General features: G+C 36.0%; 1 protein-coding gene across 1 annotated transcript in view; it reads right to left on the minus strand.

Moving 5' to 3' along the window:
* Window positions 1-29: 29 nt before the first annotated feature.
* Window positions 30-12,417, minus strand: part of AP1G2 (adaptor related protein complex 1 subunit gamma 2) — a 22,130-nt gene continuing 9,742 nt past the window's right edge. The window contains exons 11-22 of the mRNA XM_072415102.1: window positions 11,204-11,317; window positions 10,715-10,855; window positions 10,518-10,572; window positions 9,116-9,238; window positions 8,587-8,676; window positions 7,436-7,563; window positions 6,466-6,570; window positions 6,219-6,354; window positions 2,249-2,387; window positions 1,416-1,579; window positions 694-792; window positions 30-378 (exon numbers count right to left, since the gene is read on the minus strand). Coding sequence (XP_072271203.1) covers window positions 280-378; window positions 694-792; window positions 1,416-1,579; window positions 2,249-2,387; window positions 6,219-6,354; window positions 6,466-6,570; window positions 7,436-7,563; window positions 8,587-8,676; window positions 9,116-9,238; window positions 10,518-10,572; window positions 10,715-10,855; window positions 11,204-11,317 — 1,393 coding nt within the window. The 3' untranslated portion in view covers window positions 30-279. The remainder of the gene's footprint in view (window positions 379-693; window positions 793-1,415; window positions 1,580-2,248; window positions 2,388-6,218; window positions 6,355-6,465; window positions 6,571-7,435; window positions 7,564-8,586; window positions 8,677-9,115; window positions 9,239-10,517; window positions 10,573-10,714; window positions 10,856-11,203; window positions 11,318-12,417) is intronic.

A 12,417-nucleotide genomic window follows, 5' to 3' on the forward strand; every position in this document is an offset into this window, starting at 1 on the left:
GTCAAAAAAAAAACCCACCTACTGGAGGCTAGGAAAACAATAAAATTTTATTACAGGTACCCGAGCTTGAATACATTTTAAAATTAGATCTGCTCAGAGTGAGTTATTAATTGTGCTTGTGAAGTGTTTCACACCAAAAATAAATATATATTCAGTTATAACAAATTTGAAAAAGCACAATAATTTGTTCCTTTACCAAAGAATTCTTTGACATTGATGTCCCCTTCATCTCTTCATCTCTGTCTTTGAAACCCAAATATTTCAATATTCCTTTTGTTACTACCATGCACCTGCAGGAAAGTTGTTGACTTCACAAACTTCACATACTGAATTTCCATTGTGTGTAAAAGACAAACGCAGGCGCATCCGGAGAGGAACCTAAAAGAAAAATAATTGAATAATATTAAAAGCTTAGTGACTTAATTTTAAAACACAAAGTATCTGATCAAACTAGTTGCTCAAGTCTTGTAATTCAGAAATATCATAATTCTTTATACTGAATCACTTCCCATTAAACCATGGTTATTTGGCTCAATAATTTGGACAAGTGGATGGTGCATAAAATTGGTGGTCCATCTCTGAGGATCGATTTATATGTCAATCATTATATTACACCAGAAATAACATCAAAAGAAAATTGCATATGCGAACAACACATCTAGTAATTTATCAGATTAAATATTTATGACATACCTTTTGGGGGTTCAGTACACGAATGGACTGTGTAACCGAGCTTTCACCAGAAGCTGCAAGTAAATTACCACTGGGAGCTTGGAGCTGTAGTTGAACACTCTGTAACACACATAATACAAAATTACAAAACTTTAAAAAATAAATAAATAAAAAGATTTAGTATACACATACAAGTTTCATGGTCATATAAAATTATAGAATTGACCTAGTACATTTACACAGCTCTGCGGCACCACACAGACCTTATTTTTCTCTGCTACAGTTAAGTAGCACTTGAAGATCTTTCCCCACCAGTGATTGGACAGTAAAAAGAAAAGCCCCTATAATGGTTTCCTATTATTTTATAAAGACAAATACACCAAACCTACAATAAAGTTAAAGCCAAATACAAAGTCCACTTATTTACTAAAAAATCAATGTCTTCTTGTGAGATTTGGGTTACTCAGCTTTCCACAGGATAGTGATGACGCCCTCACCTAGATGCTGCAGGCTCAAACCAAAGATAAAGTATATCAAATGACTTTTTTTACCTGCAGGTTTTGTTTTTTATTCAAAAACTTGCATTTTTATTGATTAAATTAAATGTCCACATAGCAACTTGGCTTATAATGTGAATAAAAAGTACTCCTCTAATAAATCCTCCCCATTGTGTTTATCACATAGAAAGTTTGAGCTGTTCAAAAATGTCCAGGCAAAAACATCAATTGTGATTTCGAGCATACCTTGGGTACTGCTGCCTGTAATTGGAAGTCTGTAATGTTGGTTGAAGAGTTGTTGGTGGCACAAGAGGTAATAACTAGAAGTGAAGAATTAGATGGTGGTCTCAGGAATGAAAATTCCACTTGAAGGCTGCCATTATTATATACCTCCAGTGATGGTAGAGATGCTGTGAAGAGGAGTAAAACTGTAACTCCAGGCAAACAAAAACAAGCACACATTTAAAATGCACATGTGAATATTGCCTGATGTATCCTATGAAATGTTTAGCCAGTCCTGAAATTCACAAATTGCTGTCACACAAAGGCTTTATTCTTATTATTATTATTATTATTATTATTATTATTATTATTAAGATCTTTATTCTGTAATGCATCTGTCTGCATCATCCCCTATTTAGGCTCTTTTAAGGTGAATAATACATATGTTTGCCCCAGGTTTTACTGATTTGTAATATAAGTTCCTATTGTTGATCATGTTACAGATATTGGGCTCTATTTATAAATTATTTCCCCAGTCGATTTCCCTGAAAATTTGCTGTTAGTGAATTTTTATGGTCATATTTTCTACAAGTCTTCTGTTTAAAAATGACATAGTTGTGGCTGCATAGTTTTGGGTGAAATACCACTTGGCGGAGCCAGGGGCCTGACACTTATTCTCTTTTAGCTGTGTATTAGGGCATTATTCGAATTACTGCTGTAACCCGGACATGTTTCTTTGACTAGCCATGTAAAAAGCATCTTGCCCTTTGGACATGAAATAAAATATTTAAAAGTTTCCCTTTGGGTACTAGGATGAAACGGGCTGATTTAGTGAGTACAAAACTTTCTGTTCATACCTGGGGCTGGAGTTTCATCCAGAAGATCCAACAAACTTCCTCCACCAGACTCGTTTTGGTTTACAGTTGATGTTTCTGCAGTCACGGGTGTAAGAAGATTGCTGATGTTGTCTTCTAACAATCCTAGGAGGTCAGTAACCTATAAAATAAGAATATTTAATCAGCATCATTACTCTTCATTAGGAATGAGCGAGCGAGATTTGTAAGTTTGTTCTCGCGGCGAATCGGGCCTTTCTGGCTAACCGAACATTAAAGTGAGAACGGCCTTGTGATTCGCCATGAGGTTGTGTTCTCGCCGAACAAACGAGGGAAAAAGCAGGGGGCTGGAAGGGCGACTATTTCCCACGGGAATGGCGCAGCTGGGAGCGAATAATTTGTTCCCAGGAGATCTGAGCACAGGCATATATAGAGGGAAGGAGAGAGGGGTTAGTCACTCCATCTTGTGTTCTGGGTGAAGAACAGAAGCAGGGAGAGATGTGGATTGTGACAGGGACAGGTTAGGAGCATTCTGTAAATCTGTATATATGACTGGTACAGTGAAATTTCTAGCCTACTGTAAAATAAATACAGATATTTTAGTCTGATACCACTTGCTATTTACCAAAAAAAGCCAGGTTGCTGCAGAAAAATTTCTGTCCTACTCTAAAAAGATACAGATATTTCAGTCTTTGATACCTCGTGGTATTTACTAAAAAAAAACAGTTTGCTGAAGAAAACATTTCTGTCCTACTTTAAAAAATACAGATAATTCAGTCTTTTGATACCTTTTGCTTTTTACCAAAGAAGCCGGTTTGCTACAGAAAAAATTCTGGCCTACTCTAAAAAAAGACAGATATTTCAGTCTGATACCTCTTGCTATTTACCCCCCCAAAAAACAAATTTGCTGCAGAAAAAAATCTGTCCTACTCTAAAGAAAATACAGATATTTCAGTCTTTGATATCTCTTGCTATTTACCAAAAAAACAGTTTTCTACAAAAAAATTTCTGTCCTACTTTAAAAAATACAGATTTTTCATTGTTTGATGTCTCTTGCTATTTACCAAAGAAGACCATTTGGTACAGTTAAATTTTCCAGCCTACTGTAAAATAAATACAGATATTTCTGTGTTTGATACCTGTTCTTATTTACCAAAGAAGACCGTTTGGTATAGTGAAATTTCTGACCTACTTTAAAATAAATACAGTAGAGTAGAGGCACATTGAGTTGTTCTGTGCTTAATTTTCCCCACATATAAATGTACTAATAAAACAAACAACCAATAAACTCTAGCCAAGACTTTCTAAAGTATTTAGGCAGACATACAACGGTATCATTATTAGAGTTGTTCTCTTCCTTTCAATTTTTAATTATTTGTTATAAATCCTACCAGTAAGCTGATACACGAGAGAACCAAATATAATACAAAGTGTGTATATGCTAAGGCATCTCCTAGCACCAATCTTATTTTAGGAATGACCCATTTAGATATCATGGCTTTGTTTACTCTTATCTCACAAGGAATCCATGGCTGGTAACATCACATTCTTTTATAGCCTTTTCTCTTCTCCTTTGTTGTAGGACACAAAACTGGTGAAGTTCTTTGGAAAGCTCAGAGCATAAGTTCTCAGGTAAAGCATTTTCTTTTGCTAGGCAAGGAGCATTAAGATAGCTGTCAACTAACAATGTAAAGTCAGCAAGCATGCCATCCAACATAGCTTGACACAAATCTAGGAGGTGCGATACTTCCAGAGCCAACACTTTCAGCAAAGTAGCAGACAATGGACGGTCAGAACACATATTAGGATTTTGCTCCATCAATCTTTGTTTGATATTCAAGAAATGTACTTGTGCAGACGGCATATTTAGAAACTTTGGACTACTAGACCATTTTAGGAGGTCAAGAAGGCACACTAGGCCACACTAGGCCAGAAGAAACAGGGTGTCCAAGGAAAGGTTTTTTCCAATTGTGACAACAAGTGAGCAGCCTCAGTCTTCTGCTCATCTGCGATCTAGTCTCTGTACATGTGCGCGTGCTTGGCATCGAAATGCCCCTTGAGATTCGACCGCAAGTGCTGTTGGTGTCGTTAAAGAATAATTTGTCAGTCTATTCTGGGTTGAAAACATTTGAGGTTAACCTTCCGGAGACTGGTAGCTGCGTGTTGCTTCTGCTCTTTAGGCATTGTAATTTGGGTTACTTGAGGATATCAATGATATCGCGGAAACTCGCAATAACGCGACAATTCAATTAGGCCGGATCCAACAATAAATAACCAGGGGGGCATTAGGCCGGACTGGAATACTGGCTAGACCATATCCAGCCTGAAGGCCAGAGTTTGCCAACCTCAGGCCTATTGTCACCGCACTATTTCTCCACAACTTTATGGGTGGCATTCCTAACACATGTCATCCAGATCATGATGCCAGCTACCAATGCGGTCTCTTGCTGTTTTGACAGCAGAGCCTGCTGCTAGTGGGTTGAGTTCACACGCTGCGCCACCCTTTCTCAATGTCCTAATGTTTATGCTGCCTTCTGTACGCTGTCCATCACGCAAAAATTATTTGCTTGCTGTCATTTTGCCTGCCATTTTCTGGAAAACTACAAGGTCTTTTGGAACNTTTGTATTTGTCCCTTGTTGCCACTGTTCTCCTACACATTCCTAGCAAATTTGGTGCTTGTAACATTTATAGGGGATTTGCTATTAATGTTTAAATTCGGCCTATTGACTTTAATAGAATTTGTGAAATCGATTCGCCGAAATTTCGTGGACCCATCGGGAGTTAGAGGAAATATTCGTGAGACGGTCAGAGGCCTTCTCGCTCATCCCTACTCTTCATGCTAAGAAGATTATTTTTTGTCAGAAAAAAAATGATAGATTATTTTTACTGAACAATAACGTAAAAAAAAAAGCATAACATTACAAAAGGCGCGTTATGCCATCATATGAACCTATTTGTTTAAAAAGGATCACCACTCTGAAATGCTGTGCTTCTTGGAAATGCACAATGAAAAAATGTGAGGTATATGCATCTTTAAAAAATGTACTATTTCTTTATATTTTTCTAGGGCAGTGTTTTCTGTTGAGTTTTTTAATCAAGGTTTAGAAGAAAAGAAACTCCAAGGATAGGTGTTATGAAAACTATAATGAAAAAAATGGTCTGTGTATGCATACTACAGTGCATTGTCTTTCAATTTCTGTTGCACCCCAAAACATATAAAAGAAGTAAACAACCTCTCAGTGTACAAAGTTAATAAATACATAGTAATTAAAAACACGTTACCCTGAAGTGACCTGAAGAAATTAGGAATGGTCATTTTTTTAATCATACACAATGATGGCCTTCTGAAATGTATTGGGAAATGGACCATAACACAAGTAGCATGCCAAAAAAAAACAGTTAAATGGTCCTTTGAATAAACATGGGTGAATATGACGCCTTGTATAAGCTAATTTTTAGCTGCCAACAGCCTAAAGGTTGTGGTATACTATATACCATTATTTTAATGTCTGAAAAACAAAAGGGCATTAGCAAATGTTCCATAAGATCTTTCCTCAGGCAGGGGAATGTCAGTGCAGGGATAACATAGAAGAATCATTCTACTGCTCTGACAGCTTAATATCCTACAGTCTTACTAAAAAAGTAGAGGCGTTACCCTGCTTATCCCTAGTACCATATGTAGTTCACATACTCTGCAGGAATACTGTACATTATGTTGTGCAGACAACCCTTTATCTATCCAATTTACTGAACCTAGGGAACACCTAAAATTTGTTCCATACCTTCCTCCTCCTAAACTGAGTCTAGTTTTCTTCCTCTGCCACTGTCGACAGCACTTTACATCATAAACCTCAGTTTAATAGTTGTCTGTGTTAAATTAACACCATGACAGCAGTTTAGTAAATCTCATCAAGGAAAAGGGATGTTCAAGATGTAATTTCATGTTAGAATTTTCACTAGAACTAATGCTTTTTAGTTGTTCTTTCTACTTACATGACTTGCTGGAATGTTGGAGGACATGTTATTTTCTGGAGGACCCTCAATTTTGTCTTTTGTTTCAACAATTAAATTTTCAGAATCCCCTGTATTGGACTTTTCTGGTAATGGCATCTTTTCCAGTAGAGCACACCTGACAAGGAAAAAAGAGAATCATCTGTAATCATAATTATCTAGTAGCAGTAGGTAGTATAATTTTACTTTTATCACCAGTAGCTTCATAACCATGCTGTGCTGTTTGTACCTCATGTGATCATATTTCTTGAACAATGCATTGTACTCCACAGCTCTCTGCTGTAATTCCACATCATGGCAGCAACCATATATAGACACCACGCGACGTATGCGGCTGGGGAAAAGAAGAGAAGTGTAAATACAAGCAGCATATTTAGATGTATTATGTCTTGCAAAATTTAGGATATTCACCCCCTTGGAAGGCAGTGACTGTGCAACTTTGGCTCTACATCATTCACTGACCAATAATAACAAAAGCCTTCCCATCTAACCTTTGATTATTGTCTAGGTTTCAGAGGCAATACAGAATTGCAGAAAAGCTGACTTTCTGGGAGCAGCCTGACATATTTTGCTGAAATCTAGCTTTGCATATTGTATATCTTTTTTTCAATATAGCTGTGCAATAGTGGAATAACATGTGGGTCCATCAAAGTGCCTATACCTATCAAAACGAAACAAGAAGGCTGGAATTACTAATCTCTTCTGAATATTGTCTGGCTGTCATGTTGAATGCATAGTTTTTGTACTTTAAGTAAGTTCCTGGAACAATGTTTCAAGTAAACACACCTGACTTTTCTCAGACTAACCTGAACTGTATTCTTTTCTGGGTCTGATTTTTTATACACTTTCTTCAGTGAAGCTGGGTGATCCAGCAAACATGGAATGGATTTCTTCAAAGTAATTTGCTATTTGCTAGCAATGTTTTGAATCCTGGACCTGATTCATTCCAGGTTTGCTGGATCACCCAGCTTCACTGTTAAAAGTGTATCCTCTCCAGCCTTTTAGAGCTTTAATAAATTAGGCCAAGTCACTGGAAAAGTTTTATCACATGGGGTTTGGCCTCACAGCCAGACAGTTATGATTTTCAGTAGGATTTCAGCAATGGCATCTTCTAAATTTCTCTTGTGAGTGGTTTACTTAAGAAACAAATTAATTAATGCATATATGTATTTTAACAGTAAGAAAATAGTAAAACCTACTTCACACTGTTTTGGAAACGTGTGCTCAGCTTCATGATTGCAGTCAGTGTATACGCTCGTGTACTTGGTAAGGAAATGTGAGACTGTAATATTCCTTCAAGAACATCCAGAACATCATCTTCTGTTACCTGTGCAAATTAATCTTCATTAGTTTAGAAAACAATTAGATTTTTAGATAATAGTTTACATGCCTCAGATCTATTGTATAAAAAGTTTGATGATTTTGTTTTACATATTTGGTAAAAACATTAGGTTAAGCATGTTAGTACTTAGTGATTAAACGCATTTTTGCATCTTCCCATGACCTGTTTTTTTTTATTATTTACTAATGTGCAAATGTAACACTTACAAGCATTTGTTACTTTTTCACAAGGATCACAGCACTCTGCCTGACACAACATTCATATGCATTTTTTCCTAAAACAAAAAGTGCTATCCTGTTGAAATAAAACAGGATGGAAATTAACCAGGGTAAGCATATAATTCCTGCATTATGGTGTGGAGATAACAAATCTCAGAATGATTTAAAACAGACCTTCCACCTGCTGCAGCCTATCACATTAGACCTGATTTAATAATGCTAGAAGTTTAAGATAGACTATCATGGGTAAACCTTGGTAATCCAGCTAACATGAAATTGATTAAGATCATGATTTAAAACCTTTGCCAAAAATAGGAAATTAGTTTAGGAATTTTAATACAGGTTTGCTTGATCACCTGAGCTCTCCATGATAGCCTATCTTTTCCAGTCTTGAAAATCTTTATAATATCAAGGCCAATGTGATTTACTACAAGGTGACTCTGTTTAAATTTGATCAATTATAATCAACAAGAATACTCATTAAAGCCAGAACACATTAAATCCAGCTATAAGTTCCCATCTAAAGGGCAAGAGGCCTAGTCATCAAACCATGCCATATAAAATTTTGCAGGCATTATTTGGTAAGGCAATGACATATTTCAAATTACAGTAGATCAATTAATTAGAGGTTATTTTCACTATTCTATCACCAGCCTAATCTGTGACAAGATGCTGAAAATTGCAGCTCTTTGTATACATCCCCACTGCTGCTTACACTACTTTGCTAAATAGCCTAACATGTATTTTAAAGTAATTGTATATTATTATCTCTTCTTGTCTGACGTCTCACTTGTATAGGTTCCTCCTCTTCACAAACTCCATGTAATAGAAGATCTCCATATTCACCGATGCACCATGAGGCCACTTGAACTAATGGTTGCTGTAAAGAGAATTCAGTACAAGAAATTATGTTAACTAGCTCAAGCAAAATTATTACTAGTTAGAAATATAGCATTAGCAAATATGTCAGCACAGAAAACAAAGACAAACCTTCAGTTCTTTTGTCAGGTTTATATATTTCCAGGGGAAGACCATGTTTCACCATCAGCTGCAATGTCTCTAACCCCTTTAATAAATCATACAACTCTATAGCATCACTTTGTAAATACTAAATAGGAGGAGAACAAAATTCTGCAGGTGACTGTTGATAGACTTTGACCTAATGGCAGCATATTTTCAAATGCATGAATACCATCAAAGCAGGGATAAAACTGTTTATTTCCACAAAAGCCGGCCCTTGAGCATATAACTGTGTAATGTCTCTGCCTTTTCTTCCTTTTGTTGTGCTTCTACAATCTGTACCACTATTCTGTTAATACCTGCACAATGTCTTTCCTAATTGCTTTGTAAAGCCTTTGAACTATGTAACCATGAAGCTCCGAGGATCCGATGATCAGCTGGATAAGGTGTGAAACAGCATCATCACGAACGCTCTCCCCAGCCTGGAAAATAGTTGATATATGATTCACTAAAAATACAGACAATAACAAACAAAAAAATATGAATTACCTATATGAAGTAAGTATGATCTCAAGAAATAGGAGAAATCCCCAAAGATGTGAGTTGGGGAGATTGATGACCTCCATCTAACCAAACATGTTTCCATGCTTTCTATGGTTTTTTACTTTTTGCTCACTGCTTCAGAACATGCAGGAAGAGAAAAGAAAATTAGCCTCAACTGCTAGAGGCAACATAATTGACTTAAGTGTGGCCTTAACTATACATAGGATGTCTGGGGTCATTATTATACATAATCCTGCCCTGGATATACTGAAATTGTAACACCTTTTCGCCATATCTCACCTTTTTTTCTCACTAAATGCTTTATGTGATTATTAATACAAACCAAGCAAGGTATCTGTATGCAGGATAAAAATAGGTAGTGTATCACAGCAAACTGTTTTCTGAATGCTATATAATCAAGTTGTTATATGCAACACCAGTCCTTCGATTCCTGCAACAGGTCCCAAATTGTATACTTAATATTTTTTGTTTGTGCTTTCAAAACAAAAAAACAACTTTATTACAGAAAGTGGAAATCTGTCTAAAATTCTCCCTTAACTTGGAACTAAGCATATGAAAAAAAAATGTGAGCAGGCAGGTTTGAATATTGCAGATGGGACAAGCAACGACTTCTCTGCAAACATTCTTACCTTCCGGTTCACAATCTCCTTTGCAAAGTATACTTCTGGGCTGCCAGGTGAAGTTAGCAGCACCCACGACAGTGGGTGAGGACGTGTGAGTTTATTTTAAAAAATGTGACTGGACAGGTAGGTGTAGGTTTATTTTATTGCAATATTTTTATTGTAAACTGTAGTTCTGCTTTAAAATTAATTTAAATCCAATTAGTTATATTATTAAAGTACTTTGTTTTTGTATTTCCCTGCTAATGCTGCAAGTAACACACTTGCTATTGTAGGGTGACAACCCTCACTTCACTCTATCTATAGAAAAGCAGCTTTGTCACCTTAGACCACTCTCCTCTAATTTGTGTTACAAAAAAACTTTATTTTTAACTTTGTTTAAATTTAGCATTCTCCTAAGGACTGTCTATAGAGCTGCTTTGTAGGTACAAGTCCACAAGTGCTAAATATGGAGGTACTTATGCCAAAAGCAACATGTAAGAGAAATATAGAGCCCTATGTAGGGTAATAACTTTTATTCAGAAAGAAAATACAGACTAAGGTTAACATGCAATAAGAAAACAGTGATACTACTTACAGTAATCAGTGTCTCCATTATGGTATCTATATGCCAGCGCTTTGAAGGGGAGAACCTAAAGAGAAAAGAAAAGTGATTTCTCATTCCACTTTATCACTATTGCTGTCAATGTGTGTGAATTGTGATTTTTTTTTCTTTTTTTCTAATTGTTATCTTTTGTAATCTTCAAATTCAGCATTTAAAACACTTCATCTTACTTCTCAGCACTTAGGAAAATTCCAGATGTACACTGCTGTTTCAGCTCCGGTGGGCAGTTGCGAAGAAACTTCTGAAGCTCTCTCATCATTACTCGAATGTTTGATTCATTCACAAGAGCAAAGCACAATTCCAGAGCCCTCCTTAAAAATGTAAGCATGAGATTTTTAATGTTGTTATAATATTTTAAATAACAAAACACATTAGTAGCTAGTAGGACAACCTTAATTGAAGATAAGGAAAAACATCCCCAATATGTGATTCATTAATGCGGGCAGCCGGTGTGGAAAAAAAAAATAGATTTGCATTTATTAACCAAAGTTTAGTTAGTAAGGATTTTTCAGAAACGTAAGAGAATCTATCCTTGAACAGGGCTACTCTAATCCACTTTCTTCATTGCTCACAACAGCCGTAATAATATTTGCTTTGTGTTCTTAAGATATAATGCAAATTGTATATAGTAAAAATATAGTATTATCTGGAATTCTTACTTGTTTACAGATGTATCTGTTTGTCTGAGGCACTCCACAATTGTACCTCGATGTCTCTGTACTGCTGCATGATCAGACTGTACTAAGCGATGGAGGGATGTGAGGGCAACATATCTAAAATCAAAAGCAATGACAAAAAAAAAGCATTGTGTTTAAGGCCACACCAAAACATAATGATTTAGAAAAAAAACACAATAAACAAAATTAAAGTTTAAAACTACAAACACAATTCACAGAATTGTTGGATAGTGATCATTTTATTTTACAATCTGATAGTTTACTAAGGCAGATTTTCTTTGACCTGGTCAAACCTCTTTTTCTTTTCAAGATCTTGTCCTGCCAACTGGGCAACATTACTTACTAAGAACTATGGATATTGCCTAGAGCCCCAATTTATACTCAGACATATAAATTATATACTGCATTCTGTACCCCAATCTATATGCACTACAACGTAGGGTAGTTTAGAAATATTGTATAGGGCACACTTTATTTGTCTTGGTTGTATAAGTTCTAGTGTTCTCACCAGATGTGTCAGAGACATGCATAGTGACACAAGTTATGTGTGTTTCATTTTGATTTTGAAGATCTCTAATAAATGATTTTTAGTAAAATGCAGGTCAGTCCTAAACCACAGCATATTTTTAAAACACACTTAAACTCATTATTAACAGGTGAGATGAAAACAGGGTCCACCAACATAAACAGATTTAAAGAACTATGATGTATTCCTATGTCACAAAGCAAACTGACTGGAATGATATCTGAAATAAATGACTTCAAAGCCAATGCTAGGGAATGCTTATTAAAAGTGCCACTTCATGGATACTTCATTAGAGTAATATTCACACCCCTCAGCATAAGTCTACTCAGTATAAAGCTGCGTACACACGTCCAATTTTTATCTTTGGAAATGAACGACGAACGAACAACAAACGACCCATTGGCCAAAAATCGTAATCGTAAATCGTAATGTAAATCGTAAATCGTAATCGTAATCGTAATGTAAAAAAAGTAACCAACGATGCCAACCAACGAGGATAGTCGTTGTAAATGAACGACCGGACCGGCGGATCGGATTGGACGATGATCGTTGACCATCTATTGTGTGTACGGTCGTTCAGTGATCGTGCATGTTCTGAGCATGCGCGATGAACGAACATTTGATTGATACAGGCTGTATTGTGTATGTGAGTGTATGTGTATATATATAT

This window comes from Pyxicephalus adspersus, chromosome 6, assembly GCF_032062135.1.
Source record: "Pyxicephalus adspersus chromosome 6, UCB_Pads_2.0, whole genome shotgun sequence".
Taxonomy (NCBI): domain Eukaryota; kingdom Metazoa; phylum Chordata; class Amphibia; order Anura; family Pyxicephalidae; genus Pyxicephalus; species Pyxicephalus adspersus.